This window comes from Hyperoodon ampullatus (assembly GCF_949752795.1).
Source record: "Hyperoodon ampullatus genome assembly, chromosome: 3".
NCBI classification, from domain to species: domain Eukaryota; kingdom Metazoa; phylum Chordata; class Mammalia; order Artiodactyla; family Ziphiidae; genus Hyperoodon; species Hyperoodon ampullatus.
The window spans coordinates 25,050,239-25,077,179 of NC_136916.1; the positions used below are offsets into that span (position 1 = coordinate 25,050,239).

The 26,941-nt window shown below is 55.9% G+C and overlaps 1 protein-coding gene across 5 annotated transcripts; it reads right to left on the bottom strand.

The window, feature by feature from the left end:
• Positions 1 to 3,397: 3,397 nt before the first annotated feature.
• PFKFB3 (6-phosphofructo-2-kinase/fructose-2,6-biphosphatase 3) lies at positions 3,398 to 26,606 on the bottom strand (the record flags this gene model as incomplete). 5 transcript variants are annotated; one of them, XM_079700911.1, is made up of 16 exons in its annotated part: positions 4,905 to 4,947; positions 7,034 to 7,056; positions 8,510 to 8,683; positions 10,446 to 10,510; positions 10,625 to 10,687; positions 11,316 to 11,445; positions 12,787 to 12,891; positions 12,999 to 13,145; positions 13,567 to 13,774; positions 14,483 to 14,607; positions 16,786 to 16,842; positions 17,233 to 17,307; positions 17,776 to 17,842; positions 18,421 to 18,517; positions 19,501 to 19,626; positions 26,531 to 26,606. In XM_079700911.1, the coding sequence occupies 16 exons, from the start codon at positions 26,604 to 26,606 to the stop codon at positions 4,905 to 4,907; spliced, it is 1,581 nt and encodes a 526-aa protein (XP_079557037.1). The 5 variants fall into 5 exon arrangements, with proteins under 5 accessions (XP_079557039.1, XP_079557038.1, XP_079557041.1 ...); XM_079700913.1 differs by lacking the exons at positions 4,905 to 4,947; positions 7,034 to 7,056 and adding an exon at positions 3,398 to 3,445; XM_079700912.1 differs by lacking the exons at positions 4,905 to 4,947; positions 7,034 to 7,056 and adding an exon at positions 3,398 to 3,448.
• Positions 26,607 to 26,941: the final 335 nt, after the last annotated feature.

Here is a 26,941-nt window from a genome sequence, read left to right on the forward strand (position 1 = left end):
AGCTGCTGACTGGGACTTCCCTGGCGGTCCAGTGGTTAAGAATCCGCCTTCCAATGCAGGGGATGTGGGTTCGATCCCTGGTCGGGGAACTAAGATCCCACATGCTGCAGGGCAACTAAGCCTGCGCGCTGTAGAGCCCGCGTGCCACACCTAGAGAGCCCACATGCCGCAACTACTGAGCCCTCGTGCTCTGGAGCTGGCACGCCACAACTAGAGAGAAGCCCACGCGCCGCAACTAAGACCAGATACAGCCAAATCAATCAATAAATAAATCAATAAAAAAGAACAGCTGCTGACTGAAGGGGCTGGGAGAAGAGATGGATGGCATTCTGAATGCCGTGATGGTAGATACATATCAGTATGTGTTTGTCAAAACACACAGGACCAAACAACTGAGTGAGCCCTAGTGGAAACCATAGATTCTAGGTAATAACAACGCATCAATATTGGCTCATCAGTTGTAACAAATGTACCACAAATGCAAGATGCTAATAACAAGGGAGACATATGCCTGGACCTGGGGGTATCCAAGAACTCTCTGTACTACCTGCTCTTCTCTCGAAACCTAACACAGCTCTAAAAATAAAGGCTATTCATTTTTTTAAAAAGGTGACACAACATTGTTTTGCAAATGCAGACATTAGGCAATCAGAATCTGCATGTCCCGTTTTGGCTTTTTTCCTTGGCCAGGCCGCGCGGCCTGCGGGATCTTAGTTCCCCAACCAGGGCTCAAACCCAGGACCCTTGCAGTAGAAGCGCAGAGCCCTAACCAATGGACCGCCAGGGAAGTCCCTGCAAGTCCTGTTTGAAGGAAGGTGATGGGGCTGAGTGGTAGAAACTTGGTGTACTGACCCCAAGTGTCATGAAAGACTCATCCTCCCCGCCCCCCAAAAAGGACCAGAGACGCACTTCATCCGTGTATTTCAACCAGGTATTTTATTGTTCTGGCAACTGCAAAATATACAAATTTCCGACAGGCATCCCCTGTTTGAAAGCTGGCACAGCTTCATCCCAGGTAATTAATTCAGACAAATGTATACAGAACACAGAGAAGTCAGAAATCACACGTAAAAGGCCCCCAAGCCAACCAACTAACAAGACCCAATCTATACAGCTTTCCATCTTCAGGATCCCTTATACATATTAAATAAATAAATAGCACATCTGCTATCAAAATAATAAAAAAATAAATTTCAAGTATTAGAAACGAAAACGTCATTGGCGTGGTTCAAACAGTCTTTCTTCCCCCCCGCCCCAAACAAAGAGCTTCGCCCACGGTCTCAGGACAGAAGGAGGAGAGGGGTGAGCCCGCCCCCAAAACAAACATGCAAAGTTAAAAATATTGGTCCCAGATGTTTTTCGGGGGGTGAGGGAGGGAGAGTCAATGGTCGGCGTTGCAGAAGCCCTGAGACCGTGGCTCAGACACACCCTTGTCCACCGCTTCCCTCCTCAGATGTCAGGCCCCTGGTCTCCAGTCTCCCAGCCTCCGCTCTCTCCCCATCTCCCCTCCACGCCCGTATTGATGTTCTATCTCCCCACTGAGGCTCCTGAAAACCAAGGTCCCGGGTTAGGCCAAGTGCATCCTTTGTGGATGCACTGATTTCGGGCAGCCATGAGAGTCAAAATTCAGGGTCAGCTCCGACAACCAGAGAAGGAGTCAAAAGGTGGACATAAGAGAGCCATTCTCAAGAGCAGAGCTGCAGGGCCCTCCGTCTAAAACACACACACACACACACACACACACACACACACACACACACACACACACACACACACACACAGTCTGACAAGACAGCGGGAAAGTGAGAAAGTAACCAGTCTTGCACGGGAATGTACAGAGAGACATCGTCTTGGGAAGATGGCCCGTTAAGGGAAGGGAGGATTTGAATGGTTTTGTGTGAAACCCACAAACCTGGTTGTAGGGTGTCCGAATCGTGTTCCCATTTCTCCCAACCAGAGGAACATGCATTCTTCTACAAGCTCCTCTCAAACAAAACCCCCAAAACAGCTCCTCTCCCCACTCCCAGCTCCAGCTGTCTAGACGCCCCTGCCTCTACCCCCAGTGACTACTGCACAAGCTAAGAGGGGTAAGGATGTGGGACCCCAAAGCAGAAGGCAGGAAGGGAAGGTGACCTTTGGCACCGGCTTTCAGAAATCCTGATAAGGGTCATTTGGACAAACTCTACTGCTGAGTCCAAATCCATCCTCCTGGGCCTCGACACCGCCCCTCCCCCAGTCCTCGGAGGCCTCAGAGGAAAACCCGCAGGCGGAAACTACAGGTGTTTAGAACCACGTGTCCACAAGCCCTGCCTTGAACCACGCCCCCAAAATGCCACAGGGGCCATGAAGGCAAACGAGGACATTCTCTCCTCCAGAATCGCCCAAGGCACCCAGCTCCATGCTGGGCACACAGCAGACGCGTGACACAAGCGTAGGGAACCGAGCTGAATCCTGCCAGGAGACAGCGGACAGCCAGGCTCTCGGAGGAAGTGGCCGCGAGCGGGGCCTGGCTTGGGCCACTGTCCCCACCCGGGAAACACAGGAAGTGATGAAGGCCCCAAAGGAGGCGGCCAGACCCTCGTTCCCCAGCCGTTTTAAGGGGTGAGGGGTCCCTCCCCTCCCCACAGGCTGCCCAACTCCCACATCCTTTCAGAGATCCAACCCCCAGGGCGCAAAATGCAAACATCTAAGTTCCTGAAGGTGTGACTTTCAGGTCACACTCTCTGCCACAAAAAAAGTGCACGAGCCAGCAGCCCCGGGAAAGCCGTGTCCCAGGTGCCTCGAATCCAGGCGGGAGCCTTCCCTGGGAGGCGAGGCCCCGGTGCTCTTTCTGCAACGTATTTCCTCCTACCTCCGCAACTAGACGGTCCCACACCATCTTCAGAGACAGGACACACACCCGGGAGGGTGAGCGACACGCGGAGGGTCGCTGCCTGGCTGACCAGCAGGTCCAGCTCCGGGCTCTCTCGGCCGACCCCAACCTAGAACGGGCCGAGGAGGCAACGTCCAGGCCGAGAGGCACCAAGAGCCTTCTGAAAGTCTTCAGTGTCCCTTAACCTTCAGCAGCTGAGATCCAGGCCCCCTTTAAGGTTAGGACTCCGGGCAGTGTCATCTCGCCAGCAGGGAAGGTCCAGAAATGAGATGAACAAGCCCACGGGGAGGCGCCGCCGTCCCGCCTCCACTGCACATCGTCCTTCCCGGGCCTCAAGGGGTCCGCGGGGCGTGTGGCCCGAAGGCCAGGGGAGCACAGGCAGGCGGCGGCCCGGTCCTCCTGGAGCAGCAGCCCCTCCTCCACGCCGCCCTCCGGGAGATGTCCTTGGGATCGCTGGCCTTGGGCAGACAGAAAGGCGGGAGCAAAGCTGCGGGAGCGAAAGGGCGGGGCGCCGGCGGGGCTGCGTCAGTGCGTCCTGGAGGCCTCCGCGCCGCTCGGGGAGCCTTTCATGTTCTGCTTTCGGGAGAAAAGACGCGGAAGCCGGTTACCATTCCTGTTGACTAGGGTTCTAAAGCAAAGACGAAAGCCATGCAGTTAAGACGTGCCTCCCTCTCCCCAACAAAGACCACGGCCCTGAAGAGCATCATCACCAAACAGTGGCCCAGGAACGTGGTGGAGGCTAAGCCCGGGGGTCCCACGGGAGAAGGGCCGGGAGGGCCCCTGACATCTGCCTGAAGGACAGGGAGGCAGGGAGGCAGGGAGGGGAGGGGAGGCAGGGAGGCAGGGAGGCAGGGAGGGGAGGGCAGGCAGCTCCTGTGGGTCAGAGCTGTCCTGGGGAGCACTGGGTGCCAGCACCTAGGCCACCCCCCGCCCCCCGGCTCACGGCCCTTTAGAGCCCAAGGCTACCCTTGCCCCAACCCGGGAAACTCATGCTGGCTTCGCTGTCAGGCAGAGGAAGGGGTGGGGGGCTTAAATCTGGAGAAGCATCAGGACTCTCCTCCCAGCAGGGTATACCACAGCCCTAGGGACCTGGATGCCAGGAACACAGCTCGGATGCCGGAACTCAAGCAAGGGAGCTGAGCAGAGAAGGCATGTGTCAGTAAAGCTCTCACCCCGTTCTAATAAAAGCAATCCTACCCAGAAGCCCCACCCCAAAGATGCTGACCAGTACCAAAAACCCCTTAAAAAATATTTTTCAATCAGCTGGGAACAGATGATGGCTGCCACCACACAGCAGCAGTCTCTTGACCTACCCTCCCTAACTCACCCTGCGGGAAAGGGAAGCAGAATCTTTAAAAGTGTTCTCTTGCATCCTGAGTGTCTCCACCAAGACTGTCTCAAAGGGGCGGCAGGAAGAGTGGAACCCAGGCAGACAGAAATGTAAGCATCACCAAGGCTCACTCCCCTCCTGCGTGAACCAGGGGGCTGAGGTGGAGAATCTCTACAGAGGACCATCGCAGGGCTGGCAGCACGGAAGCCAGTGCCTGATCTGAGCCCGCTCTCAGCTGGACTCAGGAGCCCAGGTGACCGACCCTCCGACCACGAGTGCATCAGACAGCCCCTGTGAGCGGGGTGTCTCCTGGGGAGGTCCCCAGCCTTGCAGCCAGAGAGGACCCAGTCAACCCGTGGGGTCAGAGATGGAGGTGCTGGCTCCCACCCACCCTGGGACACCTCATGCCCAAGGCTGGAGCACCCACAAATGATGGCAATGCAACGATGACACGGGGGACCACAGGAACAGGCCACGTCATTCGCTCATGGTGCCCCTGGCTCTGGACACATGGGGGATCTCAAGACAATGGGGCTGCTCTTTAAAAACACACAAGTTCTGGGGCACAGGGTGTATGAGTCACAGACTTCACAATGGCCAGTCTTCACGCAGACTGAGACGCCCCAAGGGCTGAGATGCCATGACCCAGAGAGATGTGGAGGGGACAGGAGGGCATGCACGGAGCCATTTACCTTTCCAAGGTTAGTAAGGAGAAAACTTTGAGAAAATATGACAGACAGTTCGTCTTTCAAGCATAGTGGGGGGGAAGGAAGAAACATGTTGGGAAAGAAAAACAAAACAGAACATCTTTAGTAGGATTCTCTTCTTAGCGTGCATTTGAAACTTAAAAGTCAAGGATGCATCATGAGGGCCAGATGGTCCGTTGGTCCTGAGCCCTAGTGCAGCCCCTGGAGAGTGGACTGCAGGGCGGGCGCTGAGTCCCACCTGGCTGTCGTGCCTGTTTTACCAGAGCACCAGCATCACCGGCATCCTCAGGCTACAACACTAAGACCCCAGGGGCACCCCACTCCCTAGTCCCTAGGCGCTCCTGCTGCCCATGAGGAGAAATCCCCCTGGCCTGTAGAGGAGGGAACACAGACCAGAGAGCCCTGGATGTAACCACCAAAGCACAGGGCATCACATCTCCCTCGGGAACAGCTACTGTGCACCAGGCACTGACCACATGTCAGGTATCTTGCTAAGTGCTACATCCATATTCTCATCATCAAAACACCTGGATGCTGGGACACCTGAGTGGATGCAGGTGTGATGGGTCCAGAGAACACATTTTTGCTGAACTGAAGGGATTTTGGCTACAGGCATTATTAGCCTTAGAGATGGACAAGTTCAACCTTAGAGGGTTGGGGGATGTGCCTGAATGGACCCCTCCCAGCAAGAAGACTTCTCTCCTGGCAGCATCAGGCCATGGGTCAGAAGGAACAGGATACACACAGATGCAAAACCATAAGGTTCCAAACCCAAAGGCTAGTTTTCACACAAGGAGGACTCTTGATCCCAGGGCATCCTGGGTGCAACACCTGGCATCAAGGGGGTAACGGACGTGGGACTGTTACTCTTAAAGACTGAACTCAACGGGCAGGCCCACCATTAAATAAACACGTCTCAGCCACGGGAAGCAGCTGCAGGGGAGAGGCTGCAAGAAAGAGAAAGGAAATTGAACAGCTCGGGGCCACGCCCCACAGGCTGCAAATGTCAGGTGCCCAGGATAGGCAGGTGAACGGGACCCTGGCTGTTCTGGAAACCGGCAGAGAGAAAACAGCCAGGCTTTGGGACTGGGAGACCCATTCAAGGGCTGGTTCTGCTACGAAAGCAGCTGGGTGACCGTGGGCGAGACTCACCCTCATCTGAGCAACAGGGACAGGAACTGCCTTGCGACCTCCTGGGGTTATTTTAAGGACCAAAGACTCGGGATGTGTACAAGCCGTAAAGTGATGAAATATATTTCTCAACAAATGGTACCACCTAGTCCAAGCATGATGCCCAAAAGCTCCTATTTTCCAAGAACAAGCCACGTTTCTGCGTGAATTAGTCCAGGTAGCCTAACCAGAGAAAGGGACGTGGGGTGGGTGTGGCTCGTGGCGTTGGGATGATATTTCAGGGTGTCTCCTATTAAAACCCTGCAATATAAAGGCCTCAGTTCCTTCTGGGGCTGGGGGCCACCGGAACAGAGGAAGCGCTGGATTATCCAGCAGCTGCTAACACTGAACTCTCTGCAGAGAAAAAGCTGCACCCCATCCTGAACGTGACCGTGAACGTCGAGCAGGTTGTGATACAGGACAACCCGATGCAGAATGATGGCTCCCAAACAGACCTCTCCAGAGCCTGGGGGTCCCGGAGGCCCTGAAGGTGGGGGGCCTTGCCAGGACAGGAGAGAGAGGCTTGGGTCCTCCACTCTTTGTTTTGCAGGTTAGGCTCTGGGTAAACTTTCCTTTCAAAATGACAGGGCTCTCCCGGGAGAGGCCCAGAACTTAAAAGACAACATCAGCAGGCACAAACCCAGCTCCCGCCAAAACCTGACTCTAAGAGGGAAAAAGCAGATAGACATCCAGCCATCAAGCACTGCAAATACTAACAATCGCCCCGGCCCCGCGGTGGCCGCAGCAGCAGGAGGATGCACCCAAAACCCGCCGACTTCCTGTATCCTTTTCTGAAAATCCATGAATCCCTTATTCTTCCTCCCGTCCCATCTTCCTCCTTCAGATTTCACAGAAACTGGCATTACCCTCAACACTTTAACAGGTAGGAGGCCAAACTGGCAAGCAAGGAGAAAGAGATGCAAAAAGCAAAAGTATTCAGAGAAAAATACTTACAAACAGGCTTTCCCTAGCAAAGGCTGCAGAGAGAAAGGGTGGGAGAGAGAGTCAGTTGAGGGACAGGGTGAGGGCCCAGGTCATCGGGGACCAGGCAGCCTCCGCGGGGACAGAGCCCTGGACCCTCCCGGCCATGTCCAGCCAGTGGCCCTGCACACCGCCCAACCCCCGCCTGGCCGGTCCCCACGGTGTCTGTGACTGCGGCCTCTAACCTTCCAACTATGACCCCACCGTTTACACCAATGCAGGATATCACTGACACACCACTTCAGTTCTCAGTTTTCATAAAAAGCACCTCTGACGTTAGACCTGAAAGGAGCACTAATTAGACACCTCCCAGCCAGTCTACCTCCCTCACCTTAAAAAACAGGGAGACTGAAGGCCGGGGAGGTGACAGAACCTGACAATAAAACCCCAGAGCCGGCGCCAGGAGCAGACACCACCATGTCAGAGTCTCAGCACGATCACCCAGCCCTTGGCAGTAGCTGCTGCTCCCCCATTCCACAGATGCGAAAACTGAGGCCTGAAGAGGTACGATGGCCTGTTGGGGCTGCACAACACCCCCCACCACATTTTCAGACAACACACGGTTTAAATGCGTTTTGGGGGAAACGCAGAAAGAGCTTGTGGGCCTTCAGCACCCAGCTCATTAACAAATCCAATTCGAACCTGAGCCTGTGATTTCTGTCAGAGGCCAGGCATAGCGGGTTGGAGGTTGGGGAGACCACTGGGTGGGACCCAAATTTGTGCCCAGGGATTTCTACATCTCACATCCTGGCCAGGATTCTCGGGTGTTGTTGAGGAAAAGAGTGGTTTTCTGAAAAAAAAATCTTAATGCCCAGTAGCCAGTATCTTTTAGCCTTTCCCCATCACAGCAAATGAAATAACGTATGAAATCTAATTGGTTTTCTGCTTTGGGGTTTTTTACTATGTTATAGGAGAAAGTGGCTAATTCCAGGTCCTCCGGCCCGGGTTCCAGCCCAGCCATGCTGGCTCCATACACGCTCGCAGGGCCCCATCTGACAAGAGCTTTGCTCTAACGGGGAACGATGGAAAGGGAGCAAGTCAGGAAGAATACTCAGCATGGGGACAGAAAAGACGTCCCCGGGACACACAGAAGCCAACAGCCCAGAGCTGGATGGAGACTCCTGAACTGGGGGTTGCCTTCAACTTTGAGAAGAAACTGTTCACCAATGTGAATGGATCGCAGACACTCGGCCATTTCTTTGCTCTGCCTGGCTCTGCCCGGGGAAGACCACCTCTCCAGAACAGGCGTGTGCACGCACAGCCAAGGTCTCAAGGACGGATCCGGGGGTCCCACACTCAGAGCGGCATCCGTGTCCTCTCCCCGCACACCCCCAAGCGGGCCTGGGTCTGAGGCCGCCGCCGCCCCGCCAGGCACGCTTCTCCCCAGCAGGCACGTTCTCCCCACCCTGCACGAGACTCGACTCAGGAAGGAGAAGGGGGTCAACGCACTTGTCCGGGCAGCTGCGTGGGCACCTCCGGGGGCAGGCAGGTAGGCAGGGCAGCGGAGGTAGAGGCCACATGCTCCTCAAAGCTGTTGATGCGAGGCTTTTTGGTGGGCTCGGGGCTGGCTAGTGGGGTGACACTATTGCGTCTCATGAGCGGGTTAGGTCCCTTCTTTGCATCCTAAGCGAGACAAAGACAAAAGAGAGAAGGCGACAGTTACGAGGAAGGGGAAGTCAATAAGCCAAAACAAAAAAATCCAAAACCAAACCAAACACGTTTCTCTGCTTCTGGATTTCACTGAGACCACGAGCCCGACCACGGTGAACGGCCCTGGACCGAGGGGCTGCTGGCTCGTCCCGTGTCTAGCGCTCGGCAAGACCAAGGATGATCTCTCCTCCCGAACCCCCTGCCCGATCATTCCAAGACACCCACTCAGACAGACACGATGTTCGCAAAGCAGGCGAGGGAGGACGAGCAGGACGGTTCTGCACAGACAGTGATGCAGTTACAGCAGGGAAGAGATCAGAAGGACCTTGCTGCCAGCCTCCAAAAACACAGAGGCAGGGGTCCTGGGCGTGAGGCTCGGGCGACCGCGGTGGGCAGCAGGAGGGGCGGGGGAGAGCAGATGTGGTGCTGGACCCCCTCCCACTGACCTCAAGCCAGGATCTTCACAGCTCCTGTTCCCAGCGAGAACACCCAGCTTAGGACAGGAAACTCAAGCCTCCCCCAGCCAGGAGACCAAAGACGCAGGAAACCGCCAGCGAGGGCCGAACACCAGCCTTCCGACAAAGTGACAACTCCAGTGGAATGGGGACCTCTGAAGTCCCCCAGGGCCTGTCACTCTGTAGCTCGTGGCCCAGGAGCCTGAGCTGGGGTCTGTCTCCATTAAGCCCCTGCCCTGCTCTGAACGGTGAAGTGTTCAGGGGCCACCAGAGCCCAGTTCGGGCCCAACCCCAAGAACCCGGCTGCTGGCAGTCCAGCGGGGAGGCTGCTACTCCTGGAAGGAGGGCAAACGCGCATCCTGACACCCTGGCTCAGGAGGTGCCGTCACAGCCAAGGGAAGCCGTCCGCCTTCGCTTCGGTCGACCAGCCAGGCAACTGCCATGGGAGCTGGGATTTTAATGCCAAAATCTTCTGGCCAAGCTCCTTGGGAACAGGGACAAGAACATCACACTCAGTGTAAAAGAAAGGGTCAGACTGATGCTGGCAGAGAGCTGGAGTTTGACGGTCGGTATAGAGTAAATTCAAACTTTCTTTCACAATGTACGCCTGGGCAGAACCCTGCGCTGCCCTTGGGAGGCCCAGCCAGGCTGACCACCGAATTCCAGACCCCACCCTAGAGGGAGGGTCTGCTGCGGCCAGGCATTGGGGTCTCCTGGAAGATCATTCCACCCGCCGCTGCTCCCGTGGCTAACCCCCGAGTCACAGCTGTGTTTCCCAGTCCCACCCCTTCTTCACTCTTATCGTCTTCGTGGGAATCTGGGACCTGAGTGCATGCAGATGACTGAGCGGATGTGTGGGTCCCGTGACTCTGGACCCTGCAATCGTTTAGCTGCCCCGGAGGAAAAGGTGACAGTAACTGGGCTACGGTTACGTTTCAAAGAGCAAGAATGTCTTCCTCCTCAACACTCACTTCTCGGGTCAAGTGGTGGGGGAAGCAGCATGGCAAGAGAGAAAAGGAAGACGATGCCGAGAAGCCACCAGACGGGCAGGCAGGAGCACGCGGATGCCGAGGACAGGGAGGGCCGTCACGAGGGCCCCTGTTCCAAACAAGACAGAGCGCACCGACGGACACAGCCAGCCTTTACAAACAAGCCGCCGGGGTGGGGGTGGGGGGGCGTCCCAAGTGCTGGCGCCCACTGGTGCCGCCGCTTGGCAGCATCCTTCCCAGAAGGAGGACGGGGGGGCGGGGGTGTGTGTGCGGCAGCGAGCTCGCACTCACCTCTGACCTCTCCCGATGAGTGCTCACGGACTCCACGTTCAGGTAGATGGATTCTACTCGGCAGCCTGGACGAGGGCAGAGAAGAGGTCGGCTACCGGTTAGAGGGGCCCCGCGCTCACAGCCTCACCGCCACCCCACCAGGGAGACCGGTCTCGGAGGGGCTGCGTCACCACACTCACCGTAAGCGACAGGCGTCAGCTTCAAGACAGCATGAAGGGGGCATTTCAGGTAGGGCATCTCCTCTGAGAAAGAGAGGAGGGTTACGGTGAGACTGGAGACTTGAGGGGGGACATTCCCAGGCCCCAGGGAGAGCTTCTGCCACGTGGGGACCACCTGCAGAGGCCTCACTGGGCAGGGTGTCACCCCACCCACCGCCCCACCCCGCAACCCGGCCGCTGGCCTGCTGTGCTCGAGGCAGGCGGCCCTACAAAGAACAGAACCGAAGCAAACCCAAACCCTCACACAATGCGCTGGAGTAAAAGAGTCCATTTCCCAAACAACTCAGGTGTCAGGATCCACATTTAAGTGTTAAGAGTAACATCAGAGTTTTCTGGGCTGTTAACTCCTTAGAGGTGGGCTGCCTCTTCCCCACCTGACCCACAGCCCGAGACGTCGGGACACAGGGCTTCCGGGAGGCTGGTTCTCGAAGCCATTAAGCCCACCCAGCATCAAACTGCTCGAGTGTCTTCCAGGGGCTGCAAGGAAGCCCTAGGTGGGGGGAGGGGGAGGGGACGCAGCCTTTCCTCACCCCTGTCAGCAGGCTACCCCAGCTCTAAGGCCAGTTTCCTTTCCCTCTCTCCTTTGGGGGGGCTGTGACTGGCTCCCTACCCCCTGACCTCCCGGGAGAGGATGCATCGGAGGACCAGGCACCTGCGCTCTTGTCCAGGAAGTAGGCCAGGAGGCAGCGCAGGACGGCCTGGTGGCAGATGACCAGCACGTTCTCCTGCCGCTCCAGCTCCATGATCACCGGCTCCAGGCGCTGGACCAGGTCCTGGTAGGACTGCAAGGCAGAGGGACGGGCCACCGAGTTGGAGCAGAAGCCCGGCATCCGTGGCCACGCCTCTCCCACTTATAAACCAGAGACCGCATGACGGATCCTCCATCAACCTCCTCCCCCCACACCTCAGTGTGCTGCATCCCTCCCGGGCACTGGGGGACCCACCCCAACTGCCCTCTCCCTCTCACTGCTCCTTCCTGACCCTCACCCCCCCACCGGGAAAGTGAGGGAACGGGGCCCTGGCACACACTACAGCGCAGAACAGCCCTGCACACGTTATACAGAGTGAAAGACCACAGGGTGTATGATTCCACTGACGTGAAACGTCCAGAACAGGGAACTCCAGAGACAGAACACAGACTCACAGTTGTCGGGGGCGGGGGAGGAGGAACTGGGACTGACCGCTAAAAGGCTGTGGTTTGTTTATGGAGCGATGGAATGTTCTAGAATTAGTGGTGATAGCTGTACAATATTGTGAAATCTAAGAAAAACCACTGACCTGTACACTTTGGTTAAAATGGTGACTTTTATATGATGTGAATTTTATCTCAATAAAAGAAAACTGAAAAAGAAAGGGTAGGCCTGTACCTTTAAGACCACCGAGGTTCCCTCCACCCCCAGTCCCCTCTCTCACTAAGCAGGTCCCAGGGAACAAGGGCCTGGGAGGGACCAGGGACAGCGTCCTGGCCTCCAGGGAACTGACACGCTGAGCGGAAGGAAGCACCACAGATGGGAAGCACCCCCACTGGGTGTCACCGGGCCGAGCCTGCAGAGACCCCAGAGCACCGCCTACAGCTGGACTCTCCATTCAGTGCTGCAGGCAGCTGCTCGCTCAGCCCGAGGGGGCTACACGGCCTAAAGGTCCCTCCACCGGCATCGATGGAGTCAGTACAAGTGACTTGCTGACGTGTCTGCCATGTCGCCCACAGTCAAGGGGGCCCTTGTGCCCAGTGAATCACCATCCAGGACTGTTTTTCTTTCCTGAATTGTCATGTACGTCATTAGAGAAACACATCTGTCCCTGCTGCTTGTGGGAAACACAATTGTGCTTCTCTTGGAGCTGTTTACAAGGTCCAACTCGGGAAACTTGATTCAAAGGCAGACGGGCCAGGACGAGCATCGGCACAGGGTAGCGGGGTGGACGCAGGGGCCCTTCCTCCCCGGAGTCACCAGTAACGGGTCCCTCCGGGTCCCTAGCAGCCCCCCTCCCCAGCCTCGCCACACACAGTAGCCTCAGAAGGACCAGCTCAGCTCCTTGCCCACAGCACCCCGGCCACCTGCCCATCACTTGCCCAGCACACACAGGCCCGAGCCAGAGACGCAGAGGGAGCAGGCGGCACGCACCTCCCCGGTGGGGTAGCGGTAGTAGTACTTGTCCTGCTCGCGCAGTGCGTACTCCTCGGGGTAGGTGTCTTTGATCTCCTCGTAGGTCATCTCCTCACAGACGCCCTGGCGGGAACACCCAGAGGTCACTCAAGGGAATACGGCCACGGCCACCCCGACCTGGCCAGCGCAGCCCCTGCAGGTGGGAAGCGCTCAGGATTCCCCGGACTCACGGCATCAATCTCGTTGAGCGCCTTCCACTGCTCGTAGGGGAGCTGCAGGGCCTCCGCCGTCTGGATGGTGCTCTTCAGCTGGCTGGTCCACACCTTGAGGTCCTTCAGGTTCTGCTCCTCCACAAACTTGCTCAGGGCATTGGCGAACTGGGGGGAGGCGGGGTGGGACGGCAGACGGGATGAGGGGCTCACGCTGGACCACCAGCTCCGCCCCTCCCTCCCAGAGAAACAGTGCAGGGCCGGTCCCTGTGCACATCGGGGTCGGCCACACTGTCCTCACTGCTGGTGAGGGCGGCCTGGGAGCAGCCACTGCACACGTACCCCGTCCCCTCGGGCACACACACACACACACACACCCCTCCCCACAGGCTCAAGATACCCTCCACCCTCTTCAGACACATATACGTACACACACAGACCTACGTGCATATACATACCCAGAGGAACACACACAGACATACATGTACACACAAGGACACACAGACACAGGGACACACACACACAGACGCACACAGGGACGCACAGCCCCACCCCTCGGTTTCCTGCCCCACCCCCGCACTCCGCCTACCTTCCTGCCCCTGCTGGACAGGCCTGAGTCCCCTCCGATCTTGCCCTGGAGGTTGTGCTCGCTCTCCCCGTGCCGGCACAGGTAGATGGTGCGGGGCTGCACGTGGATGTTCATCAGGTAGTACACGATGCGGCTCTGGATGTGGTCCTGGACCCTGTTCACCAGGAACCGCCGGCCCACGTCGATCACCTTGATCAGGGACAGGTCCCTGCACAGGAGGGCGACCAGCACGTCAGAACACTGGACAGCACAGCCGGGGCAAAGCCCTGACCCCGCCCCAGCCCCACTGCCGAGACTCAGCCCCAACCAATCTGCAGTGTCAGCTCCTGGGGACACAGACGGAACCTCTCTTCTCTGAGAGTCAGGGGGTCCGAGTCTGTAATTCCCACAGAGGAGTGAGTGCTGGAGAGGCTGGCTGGCCTCCCAGAGCACAGGGAAAGAAAAGCAAGAGGATGGAAAAGAAAGCAAGGGAAATATCAAAGGACAGGAGCAAGATGGGGCTCAAATATTCACTTTCCACACTTGTACACAATGTCTAAAACACCAAATATGTCATCAAGAGTTTTTTTTTTTTTTTTTTTTTTTTTTTTTGCGGTATGTGGGCCTCTCACTGTTGTGGCCTCTCCCGTTGCGGAGCACAGGCTCCGGACGCGCAGGCTCAGCGGCCATGGCTCACGGGCCTAGCCGCGCCGTGGCATGTGGGATCTTCCCAGACCGGGGCACGAACCCGTGTCCCCTGCATCGGCAGGCGTACTCTCAACCACTGCACCACCAGGGAAGCCCAAGAGTTTTTTTTTAAGATACTTAAAAAGAGAGTTTATAAAAGTATCCAGGAGCAAATGCTTCGTGGGAACATCAAGAATAATATTCAAAGCCCTAAAGTAGGTGGCTCAGACAGTCACGTCTTAGGAATTACCTGTCACATTTATCGGGGTCGAGGGGCTGGTAGCTGGCTTCATAGCAATTAATTCTCTTCATGAAATCGTCCATAGCTTCTGCTGAGTTGCAGTCTTTGTAATCTGGGCTAGAGATTTTCACTTCCTGTAACACCACAAAGAGGCAGCTGATAAATCACGCTGGAGGGCTTTCTGCTTAGAATGAAGCAGGATTTGGGGCTCGCAAACGGGGAAAAGCACAGACGGGCTCAGAATGATGATGACCCTACCCAGCGTTTTAAGAGAAAAAAAAAAAGAGATACGGCTGGACGCTGAGTCATACCCCCATGCTTCCACGGGGAGAGCACCCAGAGCAGACAGAGCCTCTCAGCCTGGAAGGGCGAACACAGGAAATCCACGCGGATTCTAATGAACCCCTCTGAATGGGCCCCAATTCGGGATCAATCCAGTAGCCAGGTCACCAGCAGACAACCCAGCCGTCAATTCCGCTGAGCTCCCCATAAGCACCTGCAGCGTTCACCCCACCAAGCAGAGGTTGTCCGTAAGCAAAAGTGCACCGGGAGGTGCTGGCGATGCCCTGGTCCCACGTGCCAGGCAGGATTCCTCCTCCACTGCCCAGAGGTGGGGGCAGCACGCACTTGTCACTGGACCCCAATGGATGCTTCTCCACCTGGACTGCGTGTCCAGTCCTCCTGCCCAAGGCTTGCTCTCATGGGACAGAGACGGAGAAGGAATGCCCCTCGGGCCTGCCATCCCCTATAGCTGAACAATAGGCCTGAGCAACCTGGCAGATTTCAGGGAAACCCAGGATTTGTTAATGCATGTGCTCTTGTCGTCCTCAACAATGACCACAACCATAAAAGAGAAGCAGGCACGCTGCAAAATCTGAGTTCAGTGGGGAGTTTCATGGGTGCACGGTTACAGTCCGGGAAGATGAAAAAGGTCTGGAGGTGGATGGTGGGGATGGCTTCCCAACAATGTGAATGTGCTGAGTGTCACAGAGCTGAACACTTAAAAACGGTCAAAATGGTACCTTTTATATTATGTATATTTTAGCACAATTAAAAAAAAAATCTCAGTTCACAAACCCCTTTCTCCAGCACAGCCTTTGCCTAAAAAGCACAACAGAAAGGCCTAAAAACTGCAAAGTTGCTTTGAGGCTTCATCAGAGAAAGAGATCTCTGAACACGGAGAGGGTCGGGGCAAACAGATCCACGGATTCACAGAGGATGAGACAAGAGTTTCTGGCCAAAGCGAGTGTAGACGGCTCACTGGGGAAAAACGATTCTGCGGCTGCACTCTGCTTCCCTACCAAATGGAAATGGTAGAACCAAATGAAAGAAATACAGCAAAACCCTTTGTTTAGAGCATGGCAACTTCTGTTTCCTCCTACTCTGAGCCTCTTCCTTTGGGGCCACTGAAACCAATCTAGACTGATTTTCTACCATTTCAATAGCTCTTCCTGAAATATGAACTCATTTCTGAGAAATGCATGTAAATATTCCCACTGCCTTGGAGAAAAGGCCCAACACCAAAAGCTAACCAACTCCCAGCATCCCTTTAAAGGATGCGCACTTGTATGTGGCCGAACTCTAGCGTTCCCTGTAGAAGTGTCGGACCAGCTTTTCTTTACAGGTAATGTCTTACTCTGATGTATTTAAGCTGGAGAAGAAATTATCTACGATATAAGAAAGGGAACTGTAGTGAAGTCTTCATAGTAACCGTTTCTGTTTATGAGCTACTGCTAACAAATAAAATTTAAGAATTAATCAAATTAAACTGCCAATTACCCTCAATTTACCCGGGCAACTTCCCCTTGGTACAGGGAGAGGCGCAGGAAGATAGTTTAACCACCCACATTCTTCCCAAATTTGGGAATTCTGCCTTCTGTCTGCTGAGTCCTATGTGCTTTTGTCAATACACAACCATTCTTACCTACCAGGGGCCTTTACAGCAAAAGAGACCAGCCTGCTACTTCCTTTCCCGTCTGGAGGGGTGAGCTGCTCTTTGCCCTAAGCAGCCCCATCACCCCTCAACTGCCAAGCTCCTGCCACCAACAGAAACTGTTCAAGATTCCCCAATTTCTCTCTTATGTCCCACAAAGACAGCTTTCTGCCAACCATCTGAAAGGACCTTGATAAAGCCTGTCCAAGTCACAGAATGTGCTTTTAAGTTAAATACCGCTCTGTACTTCTGACCCCCCAATCCCTCCTCACACAAAATCAACAACCAGCTGGGAGAGCCAGCTCCTTCTCAGGGTGGCTTCTCTGGGCCAACCCAGTCCCTCACTTTTCTCAGATTAGCACACTACAAAGGGTCTTACCATGATGTTGGAGGCCACAACTGTAGGATCATCACACACAGACTCAATGAAAAACACCTGGGACGAAGCAAGACAGAAACGCTAAGAAACAACAAATGTGGTAACACAAAGGGCCAACTTCGGTATCACTGTGATGGCACTACCACACTGGAGCAGAAAGGACCCCACTCATAAATCCCCAAATACAGAAAAAGGAACCAGCCACTCAGTCCTGAGTTCTCTGCACCCGCCCCCAATAGAGGGGTGCTCCCCCTCCCCCTCCCGAGTCACTGTAACCCCTAAGAGCCCCCACCAGTCAGACCCAATCTGTAGGCAGCAAAACCCAGGCAGCGGGAGGGGAAGGCCCGAGCATGGAGCACCGGTGCTCCAGGCACAGGAACCAGCCAATCCCTGCGGGGCTTCCCTTGCTCCTGAGCGCTCCGAGGCAAGACGAGAAATCAGGCTCACCTTGAAATCATTTTCTTTGGCAAAATGAAGGATCATGTGTCTCCTCTCTCTAGTAGTATTGGTGGCATCGAACACCTGGCAGGGAGAAAGAAGGGCAGTGAAGAGAGCCCAGTTTGAGTTGAACAGTGTTTACCAAACCACCAGAGGTCAGGCCTGGCACTTCCTCACCCTCCCAGGCCCCCCACTGCCTCCTGCACTCAAGGATGGAAGGGGAGGGATGGGAATAGAACTTAAAGCAAAGGAACAACAGCCATACGCAGGAGAGGGAGCACAGGGAAGGGACACTGGCTCCCTCGGCTGCAGCCGCCCCAGGTCCAGCTGCCTGTGCCCCCGAGTCCGCCCGACGATCACCTTCCTCCAGAGTCCCTGTGCTGCCATTGCCCCCTGCTTCCCTCACAGCTCAGGCCAGACACCTGTCCCCCACAGCTCAGGCCAGACACCCGTCCCCACTGGAGGTGTCCCCACACAGCTCTGTCTACATTCCCTGCCCCCCAGGGCACCATCCCGCTGGGATCGGAGACAGGGCTTATACTCCAGGCTTACTGCAATCTGGCCCCCTTCCTTCGTCAGGTAACTCTTGACATCTCTCAAGGCAGCCAGCGCACACTGCCTGCAACACACAGAAAGAGCATGGGCGCGTCAGAGCCGGGCCATCGCAGGAGGACGCGCAGGCACCCCCAATTCACCCCAACGAGCAGGGTGACCTGTGATTCTACTGCTAAACTGCTCAGGCAGGTGGGACCATCAGGCCCGAGGCCCCCGATGGGAGCCCCGCACACATGGCTGCAGCACTTGGGACTCGGCCTCGTGCCGGCTGCACAGGGAAATTCCCCTGGGAGCTTTCAAAACACAGGTGCCCAGGTCCTGCCCACAAATGCCCACTGTACCCATCTGAGCAGGGCTGTGCCCAGCTCCCAAGTGATTCTAAAGTGCAGCTGTCATACTTCAGTTCCCTGGTCGCTTTGAGGTGAAAAGAAAATCCTTATCTAACGTAAACAGATGATTTTCCAGGAAAATGATTTAGCTCACTCCTAATGAGCTGTTGTCGTCGGTCAGCGGGATCAGTGAGGCTCAGAGGCCGAGAGGCTCAGGCTGATACACAAGCAGGGGGACGAGCTGCCTCTCTCTCACCCAACCTGGCGCTACAGATCACCCGTCCCCCTCTGCCCACCGCAGCCCGGGCCTCACTTGCGGACTTTCATGGCCTCCTCGTTGTCAGGGCGGAAGAAGTTGTAGGAGCTGTACTGCTTCACGGCCTCCCGGCGGTACTCACCTACGTTGAACACTGGATGGAAAAGAAAGGCCCCTTAGGTGACCACGCTGACCACCAGAAGGGCCTCCCATGGTCAGGATCGCTCTTTCCAGAAAAGAAAAGCAAGCCAGCACACGACTTGAATAAGATCCCGATAAGACCCGGAAACCAGACAGTGGGCTCTGCGTCCTGTGCCAGCATCACTTGGCCTAGAAGGCTGCCCAGCTCCCCCAAACCCAGGACCTTGTTTCTCCGGGGTTGCCTCCCATGGCCCAGCCTGCAGGCCGGCCTCTCCAGGCCGGGGCTGGAGCCTGAGCCTGAGGGCAGGTGGCAGCCACAGGCCTAGTGAAAATCGGGGCCATGATGTCCGCCAACGCACTGGGGGTGGGGAGAGTGAAGGCTCATACGCATGGCCGGGGCCATAGCAGCCATTCTGCAGATCAGCAGCCCGCACCCAGGGTGGGCAGTGGGTGCTGAGCCAGTGCTTAGTGTAGGAAGTACTGTGCTGGGCACAGGGCAGGGTGGGCAGCAAATGTGAAAAATTAGTCCCCGTGCTCAACACCCCCGTGTAGGTGGGAAGACCAGGCGAAGATTCGCAAAAATATAATCAGTAGTACATAGCACTTTATGACGGTCAGTGGAGGAGTGTCTCAACTAAGGGCTTGGGGAACTTAAAGGAAAAGATCCACACAGACTGCGGTGGTCAGAGAAGGCTTCTTGGAGGAGGTGAGGGCTGAGCTGGGCAGGATGCAGGGCAGTGGGAACCAGACAGCAGCCAGTGAAAGAGACCCTCCCCCTCCCATACACAGCAGGGTGTGCATACAGGGTGGAGGGTGGCACAGCCGGAAAGGAAAGTGTGTCCCTCGACTACAGGGACAGCACCCTGTTAGATGGCCCTGCAAAGAGAGTCCCAGCAGCTGGAGAGGGAAAGGCCATTCTTTTTTTGGGGGGGCGGTCATGGCAAGCGGGAGGGTGCCCTCAGCCTGACAGCCCCGGCCTGGGGGGCGCAGGCTCACCTTTCGTGGGGACGCCAATCCAGTTGAGGTAGCGGGTCAGCTTCTTGGAGATGTACGTCTTCCCCCGGGCTGGGAGGCCCACCATGACAATCACCGTTGGGGAGTTGGTGAGCTTCGGCCCACAGGCTGGGGAGAGCAACACAGAAAGGGCCATGAATAAAGGAGCCAGCAGGGCCCACAACAGGCTTTAAAGAATTCCACGGGGGACTTCCCTGGCAGTCCAGCAGTTAAGACTCCGTGCTCCCAACGCAGGGGGCATGGGTTCGATCCCTGGTCAGGGAGCTAAGATCCTGCAAGCCGCACGGTGTGGCAAAAAAAAAGAAAAGAAAAGAAAGAATTCCACGGAAACACGGCTTTCATTCCCACCTCGAAGCCCCTACATTTTACCATCCAGCGGGACTGGGCCCCTGGTGGCCAGAACCCTTGGTCACACAGCTCCCTCTTGCTTTGAGGTCCACACGGCAGGGACCCCAAGTTCCCAGCCTGACACCTGAGGGCCCAAAACCCAGCCAGGAACCAATTACTAACCCCAGAGCAGAAAGCACCCCTGGGGGTGTAAGGCTCACCAGTGATGAGGAGGTTATCAGTAGGAGAGGTTGCTTCAGATGCAACATAACATGTAAATGGAGGCGGCAAGTAGGAGCCCTGGGGGGCGGGGCCCCAGCGGTGGCCAAATGACAGAAGCCTATTGTCAATTTCCGCACCGCCATGCACGAAGTCTGCATGGCCTTCCTAAAATAAGTAATTTTTAAAAGGCAATTTTCACAAGTAAGAGTTTATCAAATGGAAGTAGGTCTGGGACCCGGGAGGCTGACTCCCACAAATTTATCTGTTCCTGAGACTCTCCTGCCCTTTCCTGCTACCCCCTTCCACCAGGTCACATGGGCCCCGGCAGGGCCCCCGGAAACCCAGAGGGTCTTGCCTGACTTTGCTGAAAGTCAAAGGGCATTTGCAAAATCCCCTCCTGACTTTGCTGCTGAACCACTGTCCCATGTTCCTCAGAATCTCAACAAAACAGCAGGGAGAGAGGTTTTCACTGGGTTTGAAGAAAGCAGCCCAAAGAACCCTGTTCTGGACATTTCGGGTGCAGTGTTTCCTTGGCTGGCGTCTTGCCCCTCAGATTCTCCGGCATCTTGGTGACGAGACTGCTCTCGAGCCTGGGGCTGCCCATGGGAGCCAGAGACCAGCCGCCTGCCCGCTCCCTGACCAGCAGATGGGAGGCAGGGAGGGCCGCCAGGCCACTGACAGCACAGGCTTGAGGAGATGCCTCCTCTTAAGCTGGACACCCCAACACAGCCCCATGATGCTGGGCCTGGGGGCCAAACTGAGGTCACGTGTCCAAACACCGGCCATGCTGATCCAGGGTCTGCTCCTGGACCTGCAGGCTGGGGCCACAGAGGCAGCAAGCACCGCACACAGGGGCTGTGTCTCCTTTCATGTTTCTAGACCATCGGTGACCTTCTCCATGCGGAGCAAGGAGGAGGAGGAAAAAGGCCATCGGGAGGCCAGGAGACACTAGGGAGCCACAGAAACCCTTGGCTGGGATTCCCCAGCAGCCATCGGCCGGGAACAAACAGGTTCCTAGAAAACAGAGGCCATTTCCCTGCCCTGCGTGAGCACACGAGTGGGGCGAAGAAGCACCAGTCGGCCATGTGTCACTCCGGCAACTGCAGGTGACACATGAGAAAGTGAAAGTGTCCTCGCTTGCGCCTGGAAACGATACTCATTCTGCTCACCCTTCCCCCAAGCCACCGGTTTTCCCCTGGTCTTATCTGATGTCCCCACATGCCACTGCTCTCAAGAGCATCCACACACAGAGACAGACATGCGCGCGTGCGCGCACACACACACACTCTCAGCTGTGCACATACATGGAATACTTTTGTTGGACTCATGCCAAGGAAACAGAGACAGAGGCTGACTGATTTATCAAATCGGGCATTACTTCTATATCCACTAATCGTATGCGCAAATCTCCTCTGGCAGTAGACACTTCGGGAGGAAAAAAAAAAAAAACCATAAAGACATGGCAGAGTACATATCTGAAGCCAAAAATTCAAGCTGGATCTCAAACCCAAACAAACCATCCCTCCTTTGGCGAAGCAGAAATGATTCCTCTCTTCCTTTGGCTTCTTGCATGAGATTCAGAGAGCTGCCAGAGGGATGGCCAAAGGTGCCTGCAGCTGCCCCCCTGCCCAGGGGTCCCCAAGAGAGAAGGGAAACCACAAAACCTTGTGGCTAAACCTTCGGGTTTTACTCTTCTTCATCCCTGCCCCCTTTTTTTAAAAACTCACAACACATCTCAAGTGCTTTCATGGTCCTATAATCACCTGCCTCTGCTTCAGTTCCCCTCTGACTCTGTTTCTTCTTCTCTGCAGACCTTTTTAACCCTCCCACCTCTCATACCTCCCTCCCTGGAGCTCTGCCTTTTTGTTTTCCTCCCCAACAGCACAGGGATTTTCACAAGATTTTCCAAAAAGTACTTGTGTGTAAGGGGATACACAGAGGTTAGAGGGGTAAAGAAGCAATCGTCTGAAGCCCCTGGACAGAGGCTGCATTCGCAGGTTCCAATTCCAGCCCTGTTCCCTGACTGAGCTGCTAACCTCTCTGATCAAAGTAACCCACTGCCTCAAGCAGGCAGGACAGCTGTCCTGGCCCACGGTACGGACACCACAACGCAGGCTCAGGAAATAAAAGAAACCAATGGAAGACACTTTGCCGCTGCTCCCATACCTCCTGCAAGCTTTCTTCTACTCAGAGGCACACCAAAATGTTAACCTCAGAAAGATGCCACATCACTTGTGCTCTTCCCCGACGAGTAGGTAAGTCATGTTTCAGTGCCGAGTTTCAGGGGAACTAATGGAAGACTGACGGCCAAGCTGTAGCTGTAGACAGGGCCAGTGCTCAGGATAGCCCCATGGAAGTTCCACGGGCGGGTGTCTACAGTAACCATGGCAACCTGCTCCCCTGCCGCTGCCAGGCAAGGGCAAACCACATGCTGCACAGGAAGCCCTGCTGTGACCCTGCGGTGATGCCACTGCCCAAGAAGGGCTCTCTGGGGAATGGGTCCATGTGATTGGCCCTGGACTGTGCTCCGCTGGACACAAACCCTCTCCTGAGATCACACCAGCCCAGAGAGTCTGCTTGGTCCGTGTTAAGAATACATATCTAGGGACTTCCCTGGCGGTTCAGTTGTTGAGACTTCGCCTTCTGATGCAGGGCCTGTGGGTTTGATCCCTGGTCAGGAAGCTAAGATCCCACATGACTCACGGCCAAAAAACCAAAACATAAATCAGAAGCAATATTGCAACAAATTCAGTAAAGACTTTAAAAATGGTCCACATCAAAAAAAAAAACTTCAAAAAAACAAAACAAAACATCTAAGTGAGCTCACCCCAGGCAGGTGCAGCTCTGCGGGGTAGGGAGACCCCAGCTCAGCAAAATCTCTTTTCAAAGCTCTTCTGGACTATGTGGTGGATGCCAAACTCATTCATTGCTTTGCACACACATTTTAACTCGCGCCTAACCTTTGTGCAACAAACGGCCCTCCCAACCCGACACGCTCTCTGGCAGAGAGCGAGGGATGGGCATTTTAGTGAATCAGTTGACCACACAAGAGCATGGTGGCTGAGAGGGTGACGGGCCCTGGCACTTCCTCGGGCCGTGGACAAGTTACTTGATCTCTCAGGGTCTCGGTTTTCCCTTTCTGTGAAATGCAGGGATGCTTCATAAAGGTTCTCGGGAGGATTAATCACAAGATAATATGTGTAAGATACTTGCTACGTTGGCCTCCATCAGCCATTAAGGCTTCATCATCCCAGACACGAGGGAACTAGGACCCACAAGTGAAGGAGGTCCCCCTGCACAGGCGGTGAGGGACAGACCAGCTCCAGCTCACCTCGGACTTTCTCACCCGCAATCCTTCAGTCCCTCCTTCCTCAATCAGTGGTTCTCAACCAGTGGCTGAACCTAAGAAGCTTTTTAAAACCAGGATGCCCGGGCCCCACCTGCAGCAATTCTAACTTGGTGTGGGGTACCAGCATGGATTTTTTCCCCAAAGTCTCCCCCAAATGATTTTAATGTGAAGTCAGGGCCAAGAATCCCCTCTATAAATTATAGTGGCCACCCAAGGATAAGGTCAGGATTTCTCTGGAAGGTTTCCTTCCCTTCCTTCCCTCTTTAAGTTGGAAAACCATCAGTGGAGCTAAGCCCCTGCTGAGATGAAACCTCCTCTCAGCAGACAGTACACAACCTACTTTACAGAGATGAGGAAACTGGATTCTGAGTGGGGAAACGATAAGTAAGTCCAGACCTGTACACAGAACTCTCAGCTTTCTGTGATGACAAACAGAAAGGATCGCCAGCTCTTGCCAGTCGAGAATTTACTTCTTTGTCCATTTAGCTGATTCACCAAGTCAGTAAGTCTCCCTGAGTTACCGTCTGCACTCGAAGGAAGCTGCAGGTTTTGTAAGAAGCATTTACCACCATGAAGGTGTAGCAACGGGGCCCCTAACCGATGTGTTTCAGAGGTGGAAATACCACCAAACGAATCAATCTGGGGCTTCGTACTGTGCTTCTTTGACTGTTCTTTATACATCGGCAGTAGTGTTTCCGCTGCCCTCTTGTAGTTTTCACATCTCAGAGGAGGCTGCTGTAGAGCCCCAACTAGGACAGCACTTAGAAAGACGGGAACAGGTTCAGAAGGGAGAAAATCCACCCAATGTTCCGAATGCCATGAAAGAAGGGGGGAGGGGCAGGGAATCTGGAAAGACGCCAAGAAGGGATACCCTCTCTTCGCTATTGGATGAGAGACAAATGTGACTATATAAACGGAGACAGACACTGCTACTTAAAATAATGGCATGTAAGCAGTAAATATCCAGGGTACAGATATTTTCATAAGAAAAAAACATAACCCCACAGCCACACGCAGGGATTCCAGGAGTGGGCGGGGACAGGAGACTTAATCCATCAGCTTTAGCAAGCCCCCCCCACCTCAAGCCGTGAATTGTTCCGACAGGGATTTTCAGGCAAATCTCTCATCTGCGTGTGAGACGTGCAGACTGATAGATTCTAATGGATGGGTCTCTGGAGCCTGGAGGAAAAGCATGGCTGCATACTTGTGTCTCTCACAATCACGCGGCTGAGCGGATGCCAGCCAATCTCAGCACCCCGGCACCGGCTGGACCTCCCAGTTCTCACCCGACCGTGAACCCCAGAGAACAACTAAATATGTATGTGCATTTGTATGCGCATACATACAGGCGTTTAGAGAACCAACCCATATTTGTATGACCCATTACAGTTTACCGAGCACTCCGTAAATATCTTTTACTCAAAAGTCAAAAAGGCTGGGGCTGTTTCTGCATCTTGCCATCTCCCTCAGGATTTCAGGCGGGGCATTCCCCACTACCAGTAGGTTTTACAGAAATACAACCGGACCGTGGTCAGCCTGTTCAGCGAGCTATGTAAGAGCATACCTGAAAGGCCGGTGGAACAAGACATCTGCAAGGCCCCCAGCCCTCGGCTACCTTGTAAAGTAGCCTAGCTGTCCTTCAGGCTTCTGTAGCCCGCTGAACCAGAGGGGGCAAGCTGGTGGAGGAGCCCCCCCGCCCCCAGTGTGGGGAGCACCTGGCCAGGTCCCCATCAACAGGACGACCTAGGAGCACCCCAGGGGCAGCTCTCCCAACCTCCTGGGGCAGGTCCGAGTTTGGTGGGGGGCTGGGGGGGTGATTCACACCTGGGCAAAGCCTGGGGAGAGGAGCTGTCACCGTGGCCTTGGTGACCATCCCCTGAGAAACGTGGCAGCACAGAAGGTCAGCAGGCCACCTAGTGCTCAGGCTCTGTGGATGCCTAAAAGCCACCTGGAGGGTTTGCACTTGGGAGCCCACGTTTACGTCTCAGGCAACCTGACCTGACCTGGAGCAAAACACGGCTGTCTCAGCCTGGCCACCTGACAGGCTCCTGGGCCGGTTCCCTGGAGGAGGGGTATCGCCTTCAAACCACCCGCACCGCCCTTTTAAGAGGTGCTCTCTCCCTGGCTGGGGACAGAGCCCAAGGTAAACCTTCCCAAAGCATTTATGGGCCACGACGCACAGGGCGAGGAAGTGAACTGCCAGCAAACTCCGAGCTCAGTGAGTGTGTGTGTGCGCGCGCGCACGTGGGAAACACTGCCAACTGTGCAGTCACCCATCCGCAGACACCCCCCCCCCCCCCCGAACCTGCACAAAGGCTTGGTTCCAGACAGCTCTCTTGTAGTTCCCAGCACAGGAGCTAGAGGTGGAAGCGGGGAAAGGAAGAGAGGAGAGAGGTAGACAGCAGTAAAGAGAGAGAAGACAGAGGTAAAAACCAGAACTAGAGAGAGGAGATTAGAAATTCATAGAAAGGGGAGAAAAACAGGAGATATATAAAGAGAGAGAGACATATAGAAAGATGGAGTAAGAGGGGGTGGAAATACAGAGATTGAGAGATAAATATATAGGAGGGAAAGGCGAGACGGAAAGAGGTAAAAAGGAGGGGGGAAGGAGGGGGAGAGAGAGGAGGGGAGGTAGCGACGGACAGAGAAAGGGGGCTGAGACCCGAGGAGGCGCGGCGGGCGCCCGGGAGCGGGGGCCGGGCCGGGGGACACGCCGACGTCCCTTCCCACGCCTCCCCGAAGCGGAGACCTTCTGCCGTGCTCCGCGCTTCCCGTCCCGTGCGCTCGCCGTTTCCGGGTCCCTCTGCGCTCCCGGCGCGAGCGGAGTGGAGCTCCGCGGAGACCGCGGGCCTGGCCACAGCGCCCCCGACGCCGGCCAGGGTAGGCGCAGCGCCCGCGCCGTCACCGCCTCGCGCCGAGGCCGGCGGGGAGGAGCTGGGGGCGCCTGGGCCGGGCCTCGGGGACGGCGTGGAGGGCGGCGCCCGGCCCGCCCGAGCGCGCCGGAGGAGGGGAGCCGGCACAAAAGCGCCCGGCCGGCGCCCGCCACACAATGGCCTCGCTGTCCACACGGCGCGCCCTCCCCGGCAGCCCGGCCCCGCGCACGTATGCACTCACATCTGGGCAACGAGGGGCGGTGGTCGACCGGGATCCAGATCTTCTGCACCCGGCTCTGAGTCAGCTCCAGGGGCATCTTCTCAGCCGAGACTCGGCGGCTCTCCGCCCCTTCTGAAGAATTCGGACTTGGGGAGGAGAGCGGTCTGGCGACCCCCGAAACAAAGGGGGGAGGGGGTGCGTGCGCGAGAGCGCGGCTTTTTGGAAACGTGCTTTGTGCTAAATCACGGACGCTCGCCCGAGGCGTGAGCCTCCCAGAGAGGGGCGGGAGGGCTGGGGCTGCACCCGCAGCTCCTGCAAGGCTGGACTCTTCCGCTCGGGAAGCCCCGGGATGCTCGGAGCGCCGTGACAGCCGCGGTCCCCGTGCGCCGGCTCGAGTGCGCTGCGGTCCACACCAACTCGCTTCCTCTCTGG